At 50.5% G+C, this 24,521-nt stretch overlaps 1 protein-coding gene across 5 annotated transcripts; it reads right to left on the bottom strand.

Moving 5' to 3' along the window:
• Positions 1-2,067: 2,067 nt before the first annotated feature.
• On the bottom strand, positions 2,068-24,115 carry PTGS1 (prostaglandin-endoperoxide synthase 1). Of its 5 annotated transcripts, none has more exon segments than NM_001434768.1 (11): positions 2,068-3,205; positions 4,492-4,639; positions 7,948-8,234; positions 10,658-10,904; positions 13,111-13,194; positions 13,320-13,501; positions 15,821-15,964; positions 16,163-16,303; positions 16,745-16,861; positions 23,084-23,170; positions 23,264-23,318. In NM_001434768.1, coding segments are annotated over 11 exon segments (1,800 nt in total). In that variant the 5' UTR covers positions 23,271-23,318; the 3' UTR covers positions 2,068-2,849.
• Between the last annotated feature and the right edge of the window lie 406 nt (positions 24,116-24,521).

Here is a 24,521-nt window from a genome sequence, read left to right as displayed (position 1 = left end):
GTTGACACATAAAACTAACCATCACATCTAACTAAATCAAACTTCCTGGAACGAGCATTCACATTGTGAGCATTAAGATCCTTCACTCCGAAGGAGACTTCTTGGTGCATTTGACATAAATTTCCATTTGCAAAAATCTCATGTACAGCTGCTCATACAAAACAAAGTCCACCTAATCCAGGCACCTGCATTCGAGAGGAGACTATCCTTAGAATCCACGCCAGTCTCCCACCCCGAGGGCCCTTCATCTGGCCCCAGCTGCCATCATGTCTCAGCTGGACCACGGCCACAGCCTCCTCATCCTTCTGCCAGTCTCCAGTCCTTCCTGCTCTAGTCTGCTGTCCATCGTACCCAAGGGTACTCTTTCTAAAGCACTAGTCTGAGTGTGTCTCCACTGATTAAAATCCGCTCCAGAGCCACTACAGTGCTTCTGTCACCTCAGGTCAGCAGCCATTAAGGTTCGGTTGCAAGGAACAAATCCAACTTTGACTGATTTATGTGAAAGAGAAATTCATGGAGCAGCCCCCAGGATGGAAGGAAAAGCTAAGGTCTTGAGAAAGTCAGAAATCCAGGCTTCCCTAGTGATCTGAGAAGCGGGAACTAATGAACAGTCTTTTCAGAGCTCAGCTGTGGGGATGGATCAGTCAGTTTTCTCAATCTCCATGCAACTCCCCTCAGGGGCCAATTTATAAGGAGATGGTGTCTGATTGGCTGAGAATGACTCACAGGCCCACCCCTTGGCCACAATAGGGCCCCTGATGAAACACCATGACTGAAATTAACCAGAGAGGGAAAGATTCTCAGGCAAAGTAGGGGGATTAGCGGCAGAGGGGAAATAGATATTAGACAAGCACAGACAAGACACAGCCATGCCAGGCCCACTTCCGGCACCTGAAGGCTCCCTCCACATCAGAACAACTTGGGGAGCAGGGAAGCACTGCATTCTCTGCATTCAGCAGGGTCAGGAGTGGTGGAAGCAGTCCTCAACCAGCTAAGGAGAAACAAGCACTTTCTGGACCGTAAGACAAGACACCCAGGCCCAGGGACTTTTCAGCCTGGACGCCAATTTCCCCCAGTGTTTCTGGGCCATCATTCTCCCAAGGAACTCTATGCCCACAGAGGGGAGCATGAAGGATCCTTAACAGCCCCATACTTTACCCTCTGACCACTCCTCTCTCTTTGCTAGGTATGAGGGTCTATGTGGCTGGAAAAAAAGGTCTCAAGGCTCAGGAGTCAAGCAGGGGAGGACAGAGCAGAGGAAGTTAGAAGGGACATCACAATTCACCTTGCATTTCTCTGATTCCACTGTTTTCTTATTTATCGTCTGCTCTGTCCCCACTGGAATGTGAGCTCCTTATAGGCAGAAGCCTTGTCTGTCTTGATCACTCACTGCGGTAACCCCAAGCCTGGGACAGTAACTGGTATATAGTAAGGAGTTAGGAAAATAAATATTTGTGACTGAGGGAATAGCATGCACGTACGGTGGAGACTGCACCCCATCTGCTGCCTTTGACTCTGAGCCAGATACACAAAATCAGGCCTGGAACTGAGTCAAATCCGGAAGCAAGAGGAAAGGGCACAGCTCTAGACTCAGCCTGACTTGGGTCCCAATCTGCCTCTGGGGATGTCACTCGGCCACCCTAAGTCTCAATTTCCTTGGTTTTGAAACACAAATCATACCACCTACTTCACACTGTTGAGGTGAGAACAAATGAGAATTACATACGTAAAATTGGCACATAGTAAGCGCTCTCGTCCCCAGATGCCCTTCATCTCTGTTGTACACCCTGCAATGGAGGAATTTGTTTTAAACGGTGGGAACTGAATGCTACATCTCCTGAGCCTGGGGAGTCATGTGTTTTAGGAGAGTAGGCTGGAAAAGGCAAGGTCTCACCCACAGGGGCCGTGAAGCATCAGTGGAGGAAGATCCAGACAAGGACAAGCCCCAGGGATCCCAGTGGAAAGTCTCATGCTGCAGTCTCTAGCATATTTGCTTGTGGCTGGGAGAAAGGTCCCCTCAGTGTTGCCACTGCTTCTGGGGATGGGATCAAAAGACATACATAGCAAGCAATTTGCAAAAAGAATTTTATTAGCTTTATGAGAAACAGCTGCCATGAGTCAAGACCTGGATGGGCACAAAGCTCTGGTGGCTTCCAACCAATGGCCTGGTAAAAGCCCACCTGTTCCCTCTAGATCCTTGGAACAAGGTCTAAGTTGGGGTCCCACGAAGAACATCTCACCTCCTTGCCACCTCAGAGCTGGCACAGATTCAGGCAATGCATTTTTGTTAGATTATTAGGTTCTCCTGTTCCATGCATAACTCACTGAACAGGAAAATGAATCAAATCAACATTCTAGACATTCAGATCAGGACCGATCTGGCATACCAGCCACTGTTCTGGATCAGCGACCAGGAATACAACATTCTGAATTTCCAATCAGAAAGTCAACATTATAGAGAGCCTCCCAGAATTCCAAATGCAAAATGAGAACCCCCGAACTTTCTAGATGATTTCCTCAGGAGCTTCACATTTTAGAATGTCTATATTCCAAATCAACCAGAAATTGAACATTCTACCTTGTCAACCAGGAACCCAGTGTTCTGGCATGCCAAATGAGACCCATTCCTAACATTCTGGATGGTTAACCAAGAATTCAGCATTCTAGAATGACAAACAAGGCTACAATATTCCAGATAATGGGTGAGAGATGCGAAGTTTTAAGTGTCAACCCTGATACTCTCAACGCCAAACCAGGAACCCAACATTTAAGACCGTCAACCCTGGCCTCGGCATTCTGGAATGACAAGTGCAAAGTTCTACCCTCCAGAATACTGTGGCCCAGCTGCCTCAGAGCTCTGTGGAAGGCCGCTCCACACCAGGCCCATCATCCTGGGGGCGCTTGGGAACACGGAAGGAAACATAGGGACAAGTGTTGGTGTTGAGGCAGACCAGCTTCTTCAGCGTAGCCGTCTTGACAATGTTGAAGCCCATTTCACCACCAAATGTACTCGGTTTCCAGTACTCCGGAGAACAGATGGGATTGCCTAGGAGGCCCTTAAGGGAGAAGGGAGCTCCAATTTCTATCATACTCTCCCCAAAGATGGAGTTTGGATGGCACTTCTCGAGAAGCAGCCCAGGGTAGAACTCCAAGGCATCGATGTCTCCATACAGCTCCTCCAACTCAGCTGCCATCTCCTTCTCTCCTACAAGGGGGAGAAGCTAGAGTCAGAATCGGGATGCCGTCTATTAGGGTTAATCTGGGGAGGGAATCTTCTAGGTCTACCTTTTTCTGGAGAGAATAAGGGACCTCAGAAGAGCAATCTGAGCACAGAGCACATGCCTAAAATCTAGCCTAGCTGACTGACCCTTCTTCAGGGCTGCATCTAGGAAAGGAATTTGCTACTGAAGAGGGTGTCAAGGCCTGGATCTACCACCAAACAGTGTGTGACCTTGAGCAACTCATCTCACTTTTTCTGTGCCCTAATTACCTGATCATTACAACAACATTACTCATCTGGCTTCCTTCACAGGCAGGTTTCAAGGCCTTATCCTGGTCCAGGCCCCTGCATTCTTCTGGAACTCAGACATGTATGTAGCTTGTTCAAGCTCACACAGAGGTTTAGCAACAATGCTCTTTCTGGCCCTCTAGGCTGTCACGGGAGACAGACATTGAGCTTCCCTACCAGCTTCCTCAAATCCACCTCCACAGGCCACCAGTACACAGTCATGGGTCATGTCTCACCCTGGTCAAAACACTTCAGTGGTTCCCCACTGTCTGTGACAAGGGTTCCCAAACTTGACTGCCCAACAGCTGGGGATCTTGAACAACAACAACAAATACATATATACACAGACACACACATAAATATATATAAATATATATGTATATATGCTTATGTACATATGTACGTGCATATACACATGTGTGTGTGTATATATATATATACATACACACACATGCAGATTCCTGGGCACCACCCAGGCCTACTCAATCAGAATCTCTGGGAGAGACATCCAGGATTTGCTATTTTTAATCAGTTTTCTAAGTGATCCTTAGGTAGCTGGCACATAAATGGGTATTTAGGAACCACTAGACAGAATAAAACCCAAATCTAGAATCCAAGATTCTACACAATTTGGTCCCAACCTCCCATCACTACCCTCTCCAGATAAGCTCCTTGTTCTAGCCACACCAGTGACTGTTTTCCCGAATAGGCTCATTCTGCACAACCTCTGTGCCTTTGTACTTTCTGATTCTCTACCTAGAATGCTCTTCTCTCTTTTCTTCACCTGGAAAATTCCTATTTATCCTTCAAACTCAGCTGAGAAGCCACCTTCTCCCCACAACAGGGGTTATCCAGCACGGTGCTCCCACACCCGTTATAATCCCACAGTCACTGTGCTGGCCACGTGTATGGCCCCATTCTGTTTCCTCGATGTCTTCCTCACTTGATCATGAGTCCCTGGAGAGCAGGAAACAACTGCTCACCAGTGAGCTCCTGGAAAGAGGCGTAGGGCTTCATGCCAAACCTCTTGCGGTACTCATTGAAGGGCTGCAGCCGCAGCTCTCGGGATTCCTTGATGACGTCGACAGCCACGTGCAGGACATGGTGGTCCAGGTTCCTACCTCCACCGATCTGCCAAGAGAGAAACACAGCTGTGGTCTGAGAGCCAGGCCACCTTGTCCTGGAAGTGAACTTCAGGTCAGGAGTCCTTCCTCAGCTAGGACAAAGAGCATGGCTCAGCCTAGCAGCCACCATGCTGGGAACCTGGCCCTAGGTCTGCCACTTCATGCTCTCTCGGGGACCCCCTCTGAGTCTCAGCTTCCTCATCTTTAAAGTGAGGAGTGGGCCAGGAGGACCTTTCTAATGGCTCGCAAGCTTACACTGTTCCCCAACCCTTTGAATTTAGGTGAGAACTCCCAACATCCTATTAAGGAAGGTTCTAGAACTATTAGGTTCAGCAACTAGGACTCTGCAGAGGAGACAGCCAGCATGGCCACAGTCAAGACCTCCAGCAGAGAGAAAGGGCATCCCAGCTCTGGAAATGAAATTTGGAGGGGCAGAAGGGTTTCTGAGCCGGAAAGTGATAGAAACAGAAGGATGGAGGAATATTAGTTTGGGGGACCAAAACTTTATGGCTTTCTTAAGATATTTTTTAAATTATACCTAGAAGAACTGACATGTACCTGTCACTCTCGAAATCACTTCTTATAGAACAGAGACGTTTAATCTTTTAAGGGATCCTGTTACGGAACCTACTTTTACTGCTTTTCATTCCCTGTATCTTAGTTGAGATTCAACAAAATTTACTGAGCATCTAATATTAAAAAGTGAACCTCTAGTAACCAGCCACCATTAGGAAAGAGGAACTTAGAGCTAGAAAGTAGGAACACAGGGTATCAAGTCACCCCATTCAGATCAGATAAAACCCCTCACAAAAGCACAGGTGACTGTGTCTGTTCTTTCTCCTTCCTTCTGCCAAACCTCCTGGGAGGGGAATGGTCATAAGCTAGCAGGGAGGAAGCTAAAATCTTGCCATGAAAACTATAATATATACACAAATTTAGCTTAACTAACCGGGAGTTTAACTCCAAGACCAAAGGGTGGCGTAATATCCTCTGAAGAGAGGGAAAATAGGGTTCAAAGCCCAGGTAACCTGGTGAGATGAAAGAAGACTCCAGAAAAAAAATTCTGATTCATAACAGTTAAGGAGTATTAGTCTAAAGAAAACTTTATTGCTTGGGATGAATTGATAATGTTAATGCTTAAGAAAGAATTCTGTGTGTTTAGAACAAATATAATTGGGTGGGAAAAAGGGAAAAGCATAGGTGGGTGAAATCATACCCCTTGGAGCAAAGCGAGCACAGGCTGGTGCCAATCTCAGCTCAGCCTTTTACAAGCTGTGGGGCTGTTGTGAGTTGACTTGTGTTCCCCAAAGAAGGATGTGGAAGTCCTAATCCCCAGCACCTGTGAACGTGAACTTATTGGGAAATAGAGGTAATTGAGTTAAGATGAGGTCATATCCCATCAGGGTGGGTCCTAATCCAATGACTAGTGTCCTAATCAAAAGAGAAAAAAGAAGACCATGTTGGAGTGATGGTTCTACAAGCCAGGGAACACCAAGGATTGTCAGTAACAGCTAGAAGCTAAGACAAGGCATGGAACAGATTCTCCCCCGGAGCCTTCAGAGAGAGCACCACCCTGCTGAAACCTTGATTTCAGACTTCTATCCTTGAGAAATGTGAAAGAATCAATTTCCTCTGTTTAAAGCCACCCCATTTGTGGCCTTTGTTACAGCAGCCCTAGGCAACTAATACAGGGACTTTGGGCAAGTTACTCAAGCTAAGTCTCAGTTTCCTCATATGCAAAAATGGAGAAGATAAGAGGATTCACCAGATATCTTTGTGGGGAAATAAGTGAGATAAAGCATGCAAAGCAGTTACTGTAGTGTTAGTCACATGGTGACCCTAAGATGGCAGCCATGTGTGGTGATTATCAGGGAGAGCCCCATTTTATCACTTCTCACATTCTTTTTAATACCCTAAGAGTCAATACACTTCGGTTGCCCTCCTGCCTTGTAGCATAAACACCAGGGCTTTTCACGCACATCATCATGGTCACTCCTTGAAAATGCTTTGGAAACCATATAGCCCCATCTGAAAGCTATTGTCTCTATTCATGTCTGTGTCCTCACAGAGAAGAGAGGCCATAAACCAGCCAGCAGCTGCCCATTGGTGGCAGCATACACTAATTTCAGTCAAATTACCAGGAGGAAACCTAAATCCATCTGGTGCCACATCTTCATGATAGAGCTTAGGGACAAGGATTAGAGAGAAGTGGGGGACTAGGGAGTCAGAGAGCTGGGAAGAAGGAGATGGGAGCTTCCAAATGGGGGGAAAGGGAGATTCAGGAGGCAGTTGGTCAGGAATTCCAGGGAAAGAGGCTGTACTCATTTGCTAGGGTGGCCATAACAAAGTACCACAGAGCGGAGGGCTTAAACAACAGGAATTTATGTCCTCACAGTTCTGGAGGCTGGAAATCCAAGGTCAAGGTGTCAGCAGGGTTGGTTCATTCTGAGGCCTCTCTCCCATGTCTTCCCTCTCCATGTCTCTAGCCTAATGTCCTCTTCTTATAAGGACACCAGTCAGAGTAGGGACCACCCAATGACCACACTTGACCTTAATGACCTCTTTAAAGACCCTGTCTCCAAATACAGTCATATTCTAAGGTACTGGAGGTTATGAATTTGGGGAGCGGGTACAATTCAGCCCATAACAGAGGCCTATGATTTAGTAAAGAGCTATTATATGCAGGCACTTTCAATATATTACCATACCCTCAATGTCCTCCTGGTCCTCAAATTGCCATGCTCTCTGACCTCCAGGCCTTTGCCATGCTGTCCCCTCCATCTGGAACACAATCATCCCTTGCCATTAACGCTACCTCTTTCCCTGGGAAATCCCTACCCATCTTTCAGATCACTGTTCAGACATCACTTCCTTATCCACAGCCCCCAACTCTGGGTCAGAAGCCTCTCTCTGAGTCCCCAGGGAATTGTGGACTTTCCATATTGTGGTTCTTAACATGGTTTCACAATTCTGATAACATCAGAAAAACACTTGGCAGGGTGCCTAACATCTGGTAAGTGCTCAGATGATTTTAGCTGTTATGTGACTATTGTTCCTTGCTAGGGTGTAAGTGCCAAACGGAGAAGGACCCAAGAACCTCATTGATCTCATTCACCACTATATTCCAAGGGCCTGGAGTAATGCCTGGTATTGTTGAATGAACAAAAGAACAAGAGGATGAATGAAGGAATGCTCACAATCACCCTAGAGCAGTGACACTATCCCCACTTTACAGAAAAGAAAACTGGGATGTGGACCCAGGTCTGTTGGATCCCAGATCCCACCTGCCCTCAGCCATGTTCCTCTGAGACTTACCCGGCCAGCGATCTGGCGAGAAAAGGCGTCAACCAGGGCCTCGACCCCGTAGTCCACCAGCATGGAGGTGTTGAACAGGAACTGCTTATAGCTGTACTCCTGGGAGCCCACTCTGAAGGAGTCAGGCATGAGTGGGTGCCAGTGGTAGAGGTGGTTGAACTCCATGGCAATGCGGTTGCGATACTGGAAGTGGACGCCGAAGAGCAGCTCCGGGTCAAACTTCAGCTGCAGGAAGTAGCCGCTCAGCTGCTGCACGTACTCCTCAATCACGATCTTGATGGTCTCCCCTGGGAGGGAGGATTGGCAGGAGGGTCAGCACAGCACAGGGCTCGGGAAGCAGGCCAGTTCATGAAAAGTATTTGCTTTTTGCTTCTTTATTGTTGTTATTGTTTCATTTTATTTGGCCACTTTCACTTTGTTTGTAACGGGGTGTGAAAACGGAACTTTCTGTCTCAAGTCGGACTGACGTCCCGAGACAGGAGCCACCAGCTACCCCAACATTCCAAAGGAAGGCGGTAGGCAGATAAGCAGGTCATGCAAAGGAAGTATCCGGGAATTGGTTCTGTGACCCTTGGGTGACCCCCATCTCCTAGCCCACTAAAAGAGGTTGGAGAGGCCACAGAAGATGGAAAAGTGGAGACTGACAGCAGAGGCTCTCGGTGTGCTGACACCCTCAGTGTGTGAGGCGGGCTTCAAAGAAACCACTCTGAGAACTGTTGCAGCAGCAAAGGAGGGGCACTGAGGACAGAAAGTGAATCTAGTCCCAAATATATTTCTTATTTGTTCTCATACATCAGAATGCTTAACACTAGATTTTCGCTCTGTCCCTCAGTAACCAGCTACAAAGCAAAGAGCCAGGAAGAAACACACTGAACACGCCACTGAAAAATGAAAACTAGTCAACCAGATATTAAAATAAACTGATATTTTGGCCAACAACCATTAGACAAATTAGCTTTTAGCAAATTGATCTGGAGCCACTGGATTTGCAATCAGCAGACCTGAGTCTAAATCCTGGCTTCACCATTTCTGGTCCCCTAAGCTCAGGCTGTGTTACTTAATCTCTCTGAACCTCACTTTCCTTATCTGTAAAATTATACTATAATAATATTAGTATAATAGTATCCACAGGGTCGATGGGAGAAATAGATGATGAATGCATCTAAACCACTTGGCAGAATTTTGTTGTTAGTGTACAGCAAAGCGAAACCCTGCCCAATCTTTCTGCGCCATCCTCTCACCGTGCAGTGCTGAATCAGACAAAGCTCTGCTGCTATTCATAGGGTTTTCATGGCCAATTTTTTCAGAAGTGGGTGAGCTTCCTAGTCTGTCTTAGTCTGGAAGTTCCGCTGAAACCTGTCCACCATGGCTGACCCTGCTGGTATTTGAAATACCGGTGGCATAGCTTTCAGCAGCACAGCAACAAGCAGCCGCCACAGCATGACAACAAACAGATGGGTGGTGTGGTTCCTTGACCGAGAAATGAATGAACCTGGACCGCCACAGGGAGAGTGCCGACTCTTAACCACTAGACCACCTGGGCTGGCTCCTGGGATAATAGTGAGGGTGGATACATGTAGGGGAGAAGCAGGAGTATTAAGTGTAGGCATGAGGGAGAAACCCTTCCCCACACTCGCACATTACGAAAGGTCAGACTAAGGCTTACAACCTCTCCCCACTCAGGAAACAGCCCCCTCGTGATGTGGAGGAAGTAGCATGAACTTTGGTGGCAGCCAGACCTCATTCAAGTGTTCCTCAGCTGAGTGGCCTTGGAGATTTCATTTAACCTCTCTTAATCTCAATTTTCACAAGAGTTTTCATATCTGTTTCATGAGGTTGTTGGGGAGTGTGAAAGGAGGCACTGGATGCGCAGCACCCTGTGAGTTCTGCCTTGGTCACAGCTTCATCACCAGCCAGTGCTGGACAGCCTGCAGCCACAGACCTGCCCTCTCTGGCCAAGGTCTCTGCAGTGCTGGGACTTCAGAACTGGCTCCTTCTCCTTTAGACTGTTCCTGTCCCTCATGCATGGCTCTTCCAGACTCCAGGGAATCAGACACTATAATTGAGACCAGCCATGCCCAGTGATGCCCAGAGGCAAGGGGAGGGGGTTACTGGTGACTCAGAGTGAATACAGTCTGGACAGGGGTATCAGGGGCCAAGCTCCCAGGCAGGAAACCATCTGACATTTTAGGCTGCAGATTCGCCCCCGTAGGGGACACAAAAATATCCTAGCCCTGAGTCACCCAGAAGCTACCAAACTCCAGGAAGGCAGATACATGCAAGGTAGGAAACACGAGGATTCCCGAAGGCTGGGCAAGCCGGGTTTGACCTGCACATGTGGAGGATATCACTGTGTGCATCTGGGTGCAGTACAATGGGGAAACTGAGACTTGGGGTGGCTAATCAAATTTTCTGTGAGTCACCCAACTAATCACCAACCATCACAGCCATCCATTTTCTGAGGGCCTACTATGTGCTAAGTGCTTTCTCATTCGCCATCTTAACAAATGCTTACAACCATCATTATCCTCCACGTCCGCATGTGGAAAGTGAGGCTCATATAGGGGAAGGGGCCTGCTCAAGTTCTCATAGCTAGTAAGCAGAAGAGCTAGGATTCTAATCCCAGCCCTCTGTCCCCAAGCACTCCACCCTCTGCTTCTCAGGATGGAGGGCATGAGCTTCCAGGACAGGGCTGGTTTGGAGTCCTCACCGATGAGGATGAGGCGGGCCGTCTGGAAGAGCTGCTCATCATCCCAGGTGGGGTGCTCAGTCTTCAGCAGGTCGCACACACGGTTGTGCTCGCGTAGCCAGAGCGTAGCATAGAGCATGAGCCCAGGAAGCAGCCCAAACACCTCCTGGCCCACGGCCATCTGGTTCTGGGGTGGAATACCCCGTGGGTAGTGCATCAACACAGGCGCCTGTTCCACCGTTGGCGGGTACATCTCTCCATTCAGCATCTGTGGGATGGGGCCACCTGGCAACCTGGGGATACCTGCCACAGCTGACACCCTCTTACTCCTACTTACAGCTGCCCATATCAGGCAGGGCAACTGCCCACCCTTCTTAACTATGGCCTGTTGATTCTACCTCCTAAATCTCTCTTAAAATGAGTCCCTTTCTCTATCCCCACTACCACCACCCATTTCCAACCCACCCTCATCTTCCACCCTGACTCCTCTTGTAAGCGGCTCCCTGCATCTACTCCTGCCCCCAGACAGTCCATTCTCGGCTCTGCAGCCAGAGCAATCCTTTAAGAAACCCAAATCTAGCATCACACTCTGGCTCAAAACCCTTCCAAGGGGCCGGCCCGGTGGTGCAGCGGTTAAGTGTGCACATTCTGCTTCGGCGGCCCGGGATTCACTGGTTCGGATCCTGGTTGCGGACATGGCACTGCTTGGCAGGCCATGCTGTGGTAGGCATCTCACATATAAAGTAGAGGAAGATGGGCACGGATGTTAGCTCAGGGCCAGTCTTCCCCAGCAAAAAGAGGAGGATTGGCAGATGTTAGCTCAGGGCTAATCTTCCTCAAAAAAAAAAAAAAACCCTTCCAAGTACTCTCTCTCCTTTTGGCAGAAATCAGAAATCCTTAACATGGCCCCGCAGAGTCTCCACCCTCACCTGGGACATGCAGGTGTCCAGCAGCATCTCCCTTCTATCTTCCCTTCATGTCCCTCAGGCTGCTTCCCCTCTCCAAGCCCTGGCACATGCTAATCTAGAGAGCCCTTTCCCCTTCTTGGCCCCCCAATTCTTCCTCATCCTTCATGCAACTCTTGGTTTATTCATACTTCCTGATGAAGCCTTCCCACACTCTGAACACTCTCATGGCTTCTCCCTGGTGATAGTTGTTGTGAGCATAACTAATTGCATGGCAGTTTCTTCATCATTCAATAAATATACACCAAGGACATACTATACGCCAAGTACTGTGTTTAGCCCTAAAGAGTTAGCAGCGAACTTTTTGTTTTGGTTTTTGCTTGTTCAGATTTTCAGGGTCCGATATGGTAGCCAGTAATAATGTGCAGTACTGAGCCCTAGGGATGTGGCTAGTGTGAAGGAAGAACTGAATTTTTAATTTAATTTAATTTAGATGTAAATTTTAAAACTGATATTTCAGCTATTGGAAAATCTTTAAGTACACTTAGAACAACTTGGGCATGTAAATCTATTTTTTCAGCTAAATTTTATGAAATCTAAATATAGATCAGATATCTTCAATGAAAATTTGGCATCCAAATTGAGATGTGCTATACATTTAAAAGGTAGAACAGATTTTGAAGATTTAGCATGAAAAAAAGAATGTGAGATATTTTATTAATGATTTTTGTACTGATTACATGTTGAAATGATAATATTCTGGAAATATTGGGTTAAACAAAACATATTATTCAAATCAATTTTACCTGTTTCTTTTTACCTTTTTTTTTTTTTTTTTGAGGAAGATTAGCCCTGAGCTAACTACTGCCAATCCTCCTCTTTTTGCTGAGGAAAACTGGCCCTGAGCTAACATCCATGCCCATCTTCCTCTACTTTATACGTGGGATGCCTACCACAGCATGGCTTTTTGCCAAGCAGTGCCATGTCCGCACCCAGGATGCAAACTGGCGAACCCCAGGCCGCCGAGAAGCGGAACATGAAAACTTAACCGCTGCGCCACCAGGCTGGCCCCTCTTTTTACCTTTTTTAATGTGGTCACTAGAAAAATTTTAATTACATATGTGGTTTGCATTGTATTTCTCTTAGACAGTGCTAGCTCAGACATAAAGTCCTCATGGAACTAGCATTCTAGTGTTTATATCTGTGGCCTCCCAGGCTATGAGTTCCTTGAGGGCTGGGCCCCTAATTATGAGGGTCATGCTCAACCAACTGTGCCAGACACATCGTAGTGACCAAATAACATGGAGGAATAATTAAATGAGGAAATGCAAATTGGAAATGCCCATCTCCTGTCGAGTCCCAAAATCTGCCTCCCAGGAAGACATGAGAGGTCATGTCTGCTTCTCTTGCCCGGCACCTTCTCCCAGAGTTTATTGTCTCTCCTCCTTGCACGCACCTCCAGCTCCTGTAGCTGGCCCTCAGGAAACCACCCAGCCTCCCCCAACAGCCTCTGCCAGGGAAGACCGAGGAAGGCCCTTCGCAAAGCCCCATCCCCATGCCCAGTGCTACCTGGTACTTGAGTTTCCCATCCTTAAAGAGCCGCAGGTGATACTGACGTTCCAGATTGTCTCCATAAATGTGGCCGAGGTCTACCTGAGGACAGAGAGAGGGGCCACTCAAATCACCGGATCCTGCCCCACTGGGAACAACCTACATGTGCCAAGTTAGGTCCTGCCAAGTTAGATTAAAGACACCCTGAGCCTCTCCGAGTTACTCACCCCATGGCCCAAGGCCTTGGTGAAGCCAGGACCCATCTTGCCAGAAGTTTTGAAGAACTGGTGGGTGAAGTGTTGTGCAAAGAAGGCAAACATGAGGTTGGTGCCTTGGGGGTCAGGTATGAACTTCCTCCTGAGCAGGAAGCGATCGCTCAGGAGCTGGGCATCTGGCAGCTGCTTCTTCCCTGGTTGGGGAGGTGGGAAAGAGCAGTAGCTGCCTCCTGTCTGAATCTTCCTACCCAAGGGCCTTCTGGGCTCACCAGACCAAACTGGTCCACACAGGAAGCCCAGAACGGCCTCAGCAGGGCCACCTCCCTCCCATCAGATGGCCCCTTGTGCCTTCTTTACCAAAAGACCCTAGAAGTCCTTATGGGTGAAATGGCATGATATTTGGAATTTGCTTTAAAATACTCCATAAAAAAATAAGGTGAGAGGAGATAGATGACATACAATTGTAAAATTGTGGACAAGTCTTGAAACTGAGAGATGGATACATAGGAGATCATTATACTTTCCTCTCAACTTTTGTGTATGTTTGCTACTTTGAAAAAGCTAACCAAAAAGAAAGAAGAAAGAAAAAAAAATGAATTTGGACTCCCCAGCCCTGGAGCAAAGTAGCCTGTTTGAAACTGGCTATGCCATTTACTAACTGTGTGAACACAGAAAGTCACTTCATCTCTCTGAGCCTCAACTTCTTCATCTATAAAATAGGGCAAATGATATCTATTTCATGCAGTGGATTTAAGGAGTGAATGAGATAATGTAAGCATCACAGAGAACTGGTGAGGTGGAATCTTTTAAATCAAAGGTCAGCAAAATTTTCCTGTAAAAAGCTAGAGAGTCAATATTTTTGGCTTTGCCAACATATGATCTCTGTTGCTGTTATCGCAAGAAAGCAGCCATGGATGATAAGGAAGAATGTGACTGTGTTCCAATAAAACTTTATTTACAAAACAACAGGTGGGCTGAATTTGGCCTGTGGGCTGGAGTTTGCCAACCTATTTTAAATGATGCCAGTGTTTGTCTGCCTGGGTTAAAGACAAGAAGTCATCTTGAAGCATGTGTCCGTCATTATGAGAATAAGTATTAAGAGGCCTTTCCTCATTATGTCAATGTCAGATGAATGGTACCCAATGGTCTCACAGAAAGAAATAATTGAGGGGGCTGGCTCCGTGGCTGAGTGGTTAAGTTCGCGCGCTCTGCTGCGGCAGCCCAGGGTTCAGATCCTGGGCTCGGACATGGCACCACTCATCAGGCCACATTGAGGTGGCATCCCACATCCCACTACTAGAGGGACCTGCAACTAAGATATACAACTATGTACCGGGGGGTTTGGGGAGATAAAAGCAGGGAAAAAAAAAAAGATTGGCAACAGTTGCTAGCTCAGGTGCCAATCTTTAAAAAAAGTAAAATAAAAAAAAAGAAAGACATAATTGAATTTTTGTGTTCTGGTGAAGGTATCCTTTCACACTAGCTCGTGTGAGGCCCAGTGTTGAAGGTTTAAGATGAATAGAATAGCATTATGGATTGAAATGGCTGACTGGTTTCCTCTAGCAGGAAGGGTCATCAAGTACCCCAAAGAGAACTCACCAAAAGGAAAGTTGGAGAGAGTGATCTGTACCCCATGACTTGGAATCATCACTCAGAGGCACACTGAGCAAGGACGGGTTCCACAAAGTGTTGGCAGAGTCCAGAAGCTCTATGAGACCCAGCTATCCTGACAGCATAGTTATGCTTTGGGAATAGTAGCTACACACGTGCATGCGAACTGTCAGTGTCCTTCAGGCCCAACTAAGGACATCAATACATATGCAAGGTTCTGAAGCTGTAAGAGCGCACAACCACAGGGCTGCACAGGACCAGTGTTCCGTGGCAGGAACAATGGTGGCAGTGGAGGACTGATGCCTCTCTTGTCCTCTCTGAACTTGAAGCTGAATGGATGGCTCTGGACTGAGCGAACCCCCGGATTTTTGGACAGTCAGGAATGCAGTGGGAAGAAAGCCTCAGGAGGAAGACCTTTGCCAATGAGACCAAGTGGGGTCTTAGGCAACTAAAGAAAAAAATCTGACTTTTTGTGTAATGCACATTGATGAAGCATGTAAAACTATTTACATTAGTAAAGAACCAAACACAGAATCAGCACCCAATAAATAGCACATTATCACCCCCCTACATTTCAACTTTTAAGCCACCCCATCCCAGCAGGATCCCACCCATTCAGTAGACAAGGTTAAGGCACAGAGGCATAGAGATATGGAGACACTAATTTGACTCTGCGACTGACTTTCTAGGTGACCTCAGGCAAGACCCTCCACCACCCTTTCCTGTCCTCATTCTCCAGCCCTGACTTCATCCCTGGTTCTGGAATGTCCATATGTCCTGCCTTGGTCCCTCTGTCTGTGAAATGGGTCAATAATTGCTTTTCTGCCTGCTTTTTCCCAAAGAGGAGAACTGAGCATCTCCTGTGATCCCCAGGCCCAGCCCCCTCACCCCATCTCCATTACCTTTGGTCCCCATGGGCGTGGGACAGTCTTGGGGCACAGAGGGCAGCACACGAGTGTAATAACTCACATTGGAGAAGGACTCCCAGCTGATGTAGTCATGTGCTACATTGTAGGTGGGGGGGCTGGGGATAAGGTTGGAACGCACTGCAAAGGGCGAAAATAACGGAGACAAGTGGATCCCCACCCACAGATACACCCCCTTCCCCACCTCCTCTTGGGTTAGACTTGTTTTATCTGGCATCATAGTCTCCCCACCCACTGCCCTTATCAGATACCAAGAATTGTAAGAGCTGGCAGCATTTCTTGATCCCCCAGATTAGGGGAGCCCTTTCCTCCACTCACCTGTGAGTACTAGGCGCATGAGCATGTCACGGATGAAGGTGGCGTTGACAAATTCCCAGAACCAGCGCCCATGTGTCAGCAGGAAGTGGAGGAAGGAGGGGCTGGGCCGCAATGAATTCCGGAGCCAGGTCCATAGCTCAGCTGTGGGGACAGTGGGGCCACTCAGTCAGTGCCTCTTGGCAGGACCAAAAGTAGCCAGAGTGGAAGATGGGGATCGGGACAAGGGCCAGGATGGAACAGGGTAGAACCCATGGGGTTGGGATGAGGGCAGAACCGTGGGGGTGATAACACATGACAGAGACAGAACCAGGTGAGGACAGGGACAGAATGAGGTCAGGTCGGGCAGTGACTCGCCGCAGAGCCCAGAAGCAGAGAGTGAGGTGTGCCAGGAGTGACCGCTTGTGCTGGAGCCAGGTCAGGGAGAGAGTCAGAGGTCAGAGCCAGGCAAGAAAAGAATAGGGCTATGACCAGAGACAAGGGCAGGAAGTGGGGGGGGGGGGGGGGGGGGGTGTCTTGGAGGACAAGCCCAAGGGAGCAGGAGGGGCCCAGGACAGAAGGAGTGGGGCTGGAGGCCCAGCTCACGGATGGTGCAGTTGGGGCCGGAGTAGCCCGTGCGGGTGCAGTCACACTGGTAGTGGTCAAGGCCGAAGCGGACACAGATACCCTTGTGCTGGCATGGGTAGTAACAACAGGGGTTCACTGTGGGTGAGAAACAGAGATCACAGACCACCCTAGGCTGTCCACTCGTTGGGGGCAGAGGCATGAACTCAAGTCGCAGCTCTGACCTAACCCACTGGACTTCAGTGTTCCCCTAAGGGCCTCTCCGTTCCCACAACTGAGAACAGAAAGCACCCCCGTCCTTCTGTTTCCAGGCTTGCTCTGGAACTCCAGCCTTGCCCACATGGGGCCCCCAGAGGAAGTTCCCACTCCCTCCCTGATACCACCAAAGAGGGGCAAGGGAAGAGCACAGGCCCCAGGCTGTGACATTGAAGGCTAGGAAACAGCTGATAAGGCACTGCAGCCACAGGCTTCTTGAGCGTTCACTTCCTGCCAAGACAAAGCCCAGCACCAGGGGCAGGGTTTGTGGGGTTCAGGAAAGGGACCAGGATGGGGGATGCTCTCAGACCAGCCCCCAACCTCTGGGTACCTGGACACTAGGAAGATGAGATTGCCCATCCCTTCTGCTCTTCCTTGAGCAGGTATCCTAACAGACACTTGCAGATGGGGAAACTGAGGCCAGATAAGGGAAAACCCAGACGGGCCATCCAGCAAATCACACCAGACCAACTGTTCATCCCTTCACCTCCGCCCCATCCCTAAATAAGTCCAAGGAAAGAAGGTTCCCAGAACCCTGCAGAAAGAGTAGGGTTTGAGGGGACTCTCAGCTGTCTCAGCTCCCACTCCTAATTGGCCCAGCCTTGGCACGTGTTTCGGTGGAGTCTGGGCTCTAGGATCTTGAGAAAAGTCAGGGACCAAGGGAACAGGGGAGATGCAGCTGGAAAAATCTCCTGAGGGTGAATGGAACTCTGGCACCAGCTCCCAAGCCTCCTAGAGAAACCCCCATGAGGAAGTCCCTCCCTGTGTCTAACCCAGATCTCACTGCTTCAGTGACTTCAACAGCAAAGTCAGAGACTGCTTAGAGTTCACTCAGCACTCATTCACTGCTCAGCAAGGGCGACCAAGGTTCAGGGAGAGGTGGAGGCTTGGCCGAGGACGCAGAGCAGAGGAGGGCCTCCTGCAGACCAGGACTCCTGGCTCCTGGCAGGGGCTCTTTCCCCAGCCTTAGAAAGAAAGCACCAGGCTCCCCTCTGGGGACAGACTCCCTTATCTGGGCTTAGAGCCAACATTACAGTGAACTCCTATTATAGGAGGTCGAGAGGGTAGCAAGAAGCGTGGGAAGTCATCACAGGGTACTGTGATCAGAGGGCACGACCCTGGGCAAGGCCCGATCCCTCTTGTTTCATCTCCTCACTTCACAGCATTGGGCCTGGGCAGGAGGGTCCTCTGGGCCCCCACTTTGGAGGGGGCCCCCAGCACCACCACACCCACACTCACACATACACAGGGAGCAAGAAAGCAGAATCACAAAAGTCATGCAAATAGTTTTGCTTAAGCCTGGTGACTCCCAACAGCCCCACAATGGAGTCTTTGTGGCCCCTGAAGGGATGTAAGAAGGAGGGGCCAACGGGAAGAAGGCTAGACAAAAAGGCCTTATCGGACTGACACAGGCAGGCAGGACCCAGGCTGTGGCCCAGAAATGCCAAACAGCCTCAGGACCTTCCCCATCTTTCACCCAAACTGCTGCCGCTTCTCCCTAATAAATTCCCTCCAAATTCACGTGACCCTCTGGCCTGAGCCCATGCCTAGCGTCCACCAGAAAGCCTCCCCCAAATGTCCACACTCTAACTCCTCTCGCTCTCCCTCACCCCAGCTCTGTGTTCCAACTCAAACACAAGCCCCCAAGAGCAGGGGTGAAGCTTTCCCCCACTTTCTCCTCCCTAACACAGGCCATGCACACAGCTGGGGCTCAACCCAGGTCCTGGAGAAATCCAGCCGCCCAGGGGGCCAGATATAGTGGCCAGAGCGCAACAAATGTTAGTGGGATTAATAAACTGAAGTGAGGACACTGGCCACCCCAAGCTTGGCCAAAATGATCCCTCATCTTCCCAGCCCTTGGCAGCTGGCTCCAAGGGCTCAGTCTAGCCGGGAGGCTTCCTGCTGAAGCCTAGGGCTCTGCCCCAGCAGGCAGCAGAGAGCCCGCAACCCTCTCCTGCCAAGAAGCTGCATGCAGGGCGGAGCAAGGATCCTCCCTCCCAAACCAGCTGTCCAACTTTCCCTCCCTCTTCCTCCCAATCTTTCCATAAACACCAGCTGCCCCAGGGCAAGAAAAGTTCTCCCCAGCAAGGACAACAGCTGCGGCTGGGGCCCCAGGGTGTCAGGGTGGGCAGAGAAGGAACTGCATGCTGCTTCCCCAGGGGCAAGCCTGCCCATGGGTGGACTGTCTCTGTCGGCCAGGAAGCCAGGGCTCCAGCTGACCACTCCACAGCCTTGCATATCCACCACTCATTTATCTTCTCCGCACTCCTAGGAGCAGCGAGTGAAACTCCCCAGGGCACGGATGAGGAAGGTGAGGCTCAGAAGGCAGGAGACTCGCCCAAGCCCCACAGCTTCGAAGCTGCAGAGCCAAGACTTGAACCCCCTTTGCTTCCCCTCCTTTGCTCCTCCTGGAGGTGCCCAGGCGTGAAATTGGAGAAGGGATGGGGAGGGGAGTCACTTTGACCCATAGGCTGGGAATGACCCCAGGTGAGGTAGGTTTGTCACCCTTCTTTCGAGGTGGACCTGAAAATCTTGAACAAATGAAACCAGGACCGCAGAGGGATCACCATCCCATGTCACAACCAGAGTTCTGGGAACTATTCACAAAGGAAGGCCTTCCTTCCGTCTAACTGAAATACCACATGCTTTCCTGCCAGCCCAGTTCTGTGCTCAGTGGACACCCTGTATAAGACACCACCAAGAAAGAAAACCGGGGAGAAGCAGGCACTGAGTCTAACGCCTCTTGACTTCCCATGCCCAAGCACGAGGCCAGGCAGCAAATAGGTGCTGGGAAAAGATGTATCAGAGAGTGGCTGCTCTTTACTGGCTCTGTGTCCTCGAGCAAGTCCCTTGCACCCTCTGGGCCTCATTTTTTTGTGTGTATCCCAGGAAGAGGATGGAGCAGACGGGCTCTAAGGAGACCCTCTCTGCCTCCCCTTCCCCTCCCTCTGGATGGAGATCATCTATCCATTAGTTATATCAATATGATTCCCCAGCACTAGCAACAGAAAACCTCGCAACTTGCTTTCACTCAGCCTTCAAGCCACCTCAGAGGTGGGGTGGATCGGCATGCCCATACTGCACACATTCCCACAGACGACTGTCCAGGACTGCCTGGCTCCACAATTTTCTGAGTATTCAGGCAAGGAATGTCCCCAAGCCCAGAAGTCAGGGCTCCAGGCGCAGTGGGCGAACATCAAATCCTCTAGGATGCACAGGCGCCAGGCAGCAAGAGGGCTCGTTAAAGAGGTTGGACTGAAGTCTCATAAGAATAATATTTAGACAAGCTTCAGGGCCTTGGCAGTCAAAGAGAGAAAAAGGAACCTTAGTAGCAGACCTGGGCCCCAGCCCCTACAGCAAGCCAGGGCAGCAGCCAGATGCCAGGCACCACCAGACCAGGTCCTGACAGCTGGGCCCAAAGCTGGAAGAGCTCAGCTGGAGAGGAAGCTCCCTCTCGGCCCACAGACCCAGCTAGTGCTGCAGATAGGAGGTAGCAGGAGGCGAGTGGCAGGGAGGCCTTGGCCCAGGCTGGGTTCCCATCCCATGTGCCAGGGTTCGTTGGCCTTGGGCCCTCCACCTCATATGGAGCTCTGACTGCCAGATCATGCCCCTATCCCTAGCCAAGGAGAGAGCATGAAGCCAAGTCCAGGAGCTGGAGGGGATGAACTTGAGCATTAAGGAGCCCTTGGTACAGCCTTGCCCTCCAAGCTAGACTTAACCTCTTCTCCGACACAAGACGCAGAAGCTACATTCTCCCCAGCCACCTGCCCTCAGATAAGTCTGCAGCCATCATCTCCTAGAAGATTGGCCTTTGCTGCCCCTCTGAGGTCAAAACACAAGCTTTGGCTTCCCAGGGCAGATGCTCAGGTATCTTGGACCTCAGTTCACTCACAGACTTGGAAGTACAGCCCCTGCACCCAACTTGTCATCCTTTCTTCCCTTGACCCTTACAGCAGCCTCCCTAACGGTTTCTCATCTCCAGTCTCACCCCCAAGTCATCCCTCCAACCCACTCTCCTGCTCCCAATTACCCTCAGGCCCAGGTCCAGGCTCATCATTCTGCATTCAAAGGCCCTTGCTAACCAGCACCTGCCCCTCGGCCGACTGCTCCCAAGGCTCCCGTATGCCGCCTGCGGTTCAGACTAGGCTTCAGCTTCTACCAGAAAGACCCTTACAGAGTTTCACAGTAAAGTCTCACAGTATTTCCCCTCACTCACCACCTCCTCAGGGTCCACATCAAATATCACCACCTCCAAGAAGCCTCCTCAGTTCCTCACACTTGACAGGTAACTGCTTCCCCCAAGCCCCGCACACCCCTGTACTGCCCTCAGTCCAGCCCTGACCCCCTCGGATGACGGTCTGTTAGCATTCTGTCTACCCCATCAGACTGTGAGCTCCTCTCAGCTCTGTGTCTCCAGGCTCCAGCCAAAAACTAGCATAAAGCAGCCCTTGGGAACGTTTGTGCCGTGAGAGAAACAATTCCATTGAAACACTTAATGATATAAAGATAAGTAGAAAAGGCAAAAAAACAAAATGGCACAGACCATGCCTCACTGGGCATTAGTGAACAGACACAGGAAGACAGATGGGTGAGGCCTGGGTACCCCAGGGGGCTGGAGGGGGCCAACTGGGGCCTCAGAGGGACTGCTGGACTGAGCCAAGGGCTGGTGCGGCTGGTCACCGGGGCAGCCCGGGCAGCCCCAACTCTGCTATTGGGGTCTCAGACAAATGAGCTCACCCCTCTGGGCCTCAGAGGTCTGTAGAATGGGTCCATCACATCTCCCTGGCAGGGCTGTTGTGAGCACCAATAAAGTGGATGCCCACAGCCGGGCTTTGCAAACTGTAAAGTGCTGGCCACATGAGTCTTCCTCCTTTTCTTCTCACAAACTAGGCCTCTGCTCACACCCAAACTCCTGCCTGGAGCACCCTCCCTCCTCTCCCTGGCTTCCCCAAATGCCACCCACTCAAACTCTCTTCTCCAGGCAGCCTGGTCCAATTCACAGTCCACATAGATACCTTTCCTCTCTCCTCCTTGAATCAAGCCCTAGAGCATCAGGGAAGCTCAGCCCCCTCCCTTCCTCTCTTGCCCCCATTTTACACAAGAGAAATGGAGACCCAGAGAGGGATGGATCCCACAGCTAGGTGGTGGAGGAAGCTATGTCCAGGCCTTGAGCACGTGCACATGCGCGCGCACGCGCACACACACACACTCACAGAGAAGCAGTAAGCTGGGGGAGGGAGGTTGGTTGAGGGAGGAGCTGAATTCCTTCACCTGGAACCTGGTACATGCATGGTGGGGGGTGGGGGGGGTGGAATTTTACAGGATCTGACTTTCTCCATCACCTTTGGGGTGATGAAACCAGGGTCCATTGGGGGGTTGGGGAGGGGGACAAGGGCACTCTCTGTGGAAAGACTTTGCAAAGTGCCTAAAGTCTGATAGATCCAAGTTCAAAACCTGAGCCCACCATGTATTGCGTGAGCTTGAGGGAGTTATGGCATCTATCTGAGCCTCAGTTTCCGCATCTGCCCCATGGGGACCTCATCGGTAAGGATTTAAACCCCAGAGGAAGCAACCTGGCTCTGTAAATATATTTCCACTCCCAGTCTTCCCAGGCTAGTGCACAGGGGGTCCTCACCGCAGATCTTCTCTGCTGGGACTAGGAATCCGGATGGGTCCCCAGCAAGTTAGAGGCTGGAGAAAGGGAACTCATTCGCCAGCCGATTTTGCCTTCGGTAGGGGCCCCCACAGGAAGCAGGGGTGTTGGGAATGAAGGGGGCTTGGACAGCTGGGGGCCCAGATCAGGTGAGGAGGTTAGAGAGGGGCTGTCCTTTCTCCCAAAGGCTGCACAACATGTCAGTCTGCCCTTTCCCCAAAAAAGAACCCTATAGCAACCTCGCCGAGGCCACACACCCCACCCCCGCCCCCGCCCCGCCCCGAGAACCATCAGAAAGCCCCTGTCCCATCAGCAGACTCAACCCCCTCCCCCTTCCCAGGCACTGTATGCAGAAAGGGGAAGCAGGGCTGCTGGAGAGGAGAGGAGGGAGAGGGGCCAGTCAGGGGCTGCAGGACCAGGGGCTTCCCTGGGACAGGGACGGGGCCGCCTACCTAGCGCCGGCGCCCTGGGGTCCGCGGGCAGGACTAGGGACGGCAGCAGCAGCAGGAACAGCGGGAACCGGAGCCAGAGACTCTGCCCTGCAGAGGGAGAGCGATTAAGGGGTAAGCCTGGCATTCAAGGCTCCACTGGGAGGCAAAGAGCATTCCTGGGGGCACTGGGGTCGGACTCACGGCTCATGGTGCGGGGACGGCTGATGGGTGCGGAATACGGACAGCCGGCTCCTTGAGCGCGTCTCTAACTCTACCCGCAGCTCTGGCCCGCCTGGCCCACCCCCTCCCCACCCATTCCCTGGCTCCACCTCTCCAGCCAGCTGTCACCTCGGCCGCCGCCCACTTACTTCCTCTGCTCCGGCCCCAGCCAAGGCATTTTATTAATTATTCGACGATTGCCTCTAAGACAGTTTTTCACCCGAGATCCTGACGCACTGAGCTTTTAAAGCCCAGTGGCACCGGAACTGTGTCCGTTTGGTGGATAGGAAACTGAAGCCTAGAAAGGATGTGCAATGCTGAAGTTACTCAGGGCTTGGGAGTAGAACTGAGAGTAGCATCTCAGGTTAGAAGGGATGGTCTGAACCACACATCCTGTCCCCCCAGAGAGAAAGGGGGCTCAAAAAGGAGGCTTCCAGGCTGGCTTGCATATCCTTTCCTGAATGGGAAACCCACCACCCTCAGACAGATCCAACAGGGAAGACTAGTTTCCCCCTGGGGGCTGGGCTCTGCCCCCCCGAGGCCACACATCTCTGCAGGAGCCTCTACTGCCAGAAAAGAAGAGCACAGGCTCCAAGTCCAGGAGACCTGAATTCAAATCCAGACTCTACAGCTTACTAGCTGTGTCACTGTGCACCGGGTACTTGCCCTCTCTGGTCCTCAGTATTTTCATCTATAAAATGGACGTAATAATAAGAACCACCCCAGAGGATTGATGTAAGATTCAATGAGATAATGCACACAAATCTCCTGATGCAGCGCCTAGCACATAGTAGGCGCTCAGGTATGAGGAGGCATTTTTTTTTAAAGATCTCCTAACTCAGATTCCAGGGCTGGCCAGGATCGATGCTCTAGCTGGACTCACATCCACCTGCTGACTTTACAGAATCCCAGCATCCAGCTCCTTTTTTGATAGCTGGAGAAACTTATCTCAGAAGGGGGATGGGTCCTAGGACACTCACACAGAGTCTTCTGGTCCCCACACCCTCAGGTTTTCTCCCTCAGTTTCCCCAGCACACCCAACCATCCAGTGGGCCCCAGAGTGGGGAAGGCAGGGCAGGAGGGCTCAGAGGTCCTTGTGCCAGCTCCCAGGTATCCTTGGGTGTGGAGTGGGAACCATGCCAGGTGGGAAAGGTGAGGCCTGCTGGGAGCCCCTCCTACATCCCCACCTGAGCTGTTCCCATGCTCCACTAGGACAAAAGCCAGCTGCCCCATGGAGTCA

The sequence above is a fragment of the Equus caballus genome, chromosome 25, assembly GCF_041296265.1.
Source record: "Equus caballus isolate H_3958 breed thoroughbred chromosome 25, TB-T2T, whole genome shotgun sequence".
Lineage (NCBI taxonomy): Eukaryota > Metazoa > Chordata > Mammalia > Perissodactyla > Equidae > Equus > Equus caballus.
Note: the sequence above shows the minus strand (reverse complement) of the source record. Positions and strands in the feature narration are given on the sequence as shown.

Coding starts and splice junctions, on each gene's coding strand:
- PTGS1 (XM_070250353.1), bottom strand. Junction 13,195..13,319: donor CCAAGGCCTTGGGCCATGGG/GTGAGTAACTCG, acceptor CTCTGTCCTCAG/GTAGACCTCGGCCACATTTA. Junction 10,824..13,110: donor ATGGGAAACTCAAGTACCAG/GTAGCACTGGGC, acceptor ATTCCACCCCAG/AACCAGATGGCCGTGGGCCA.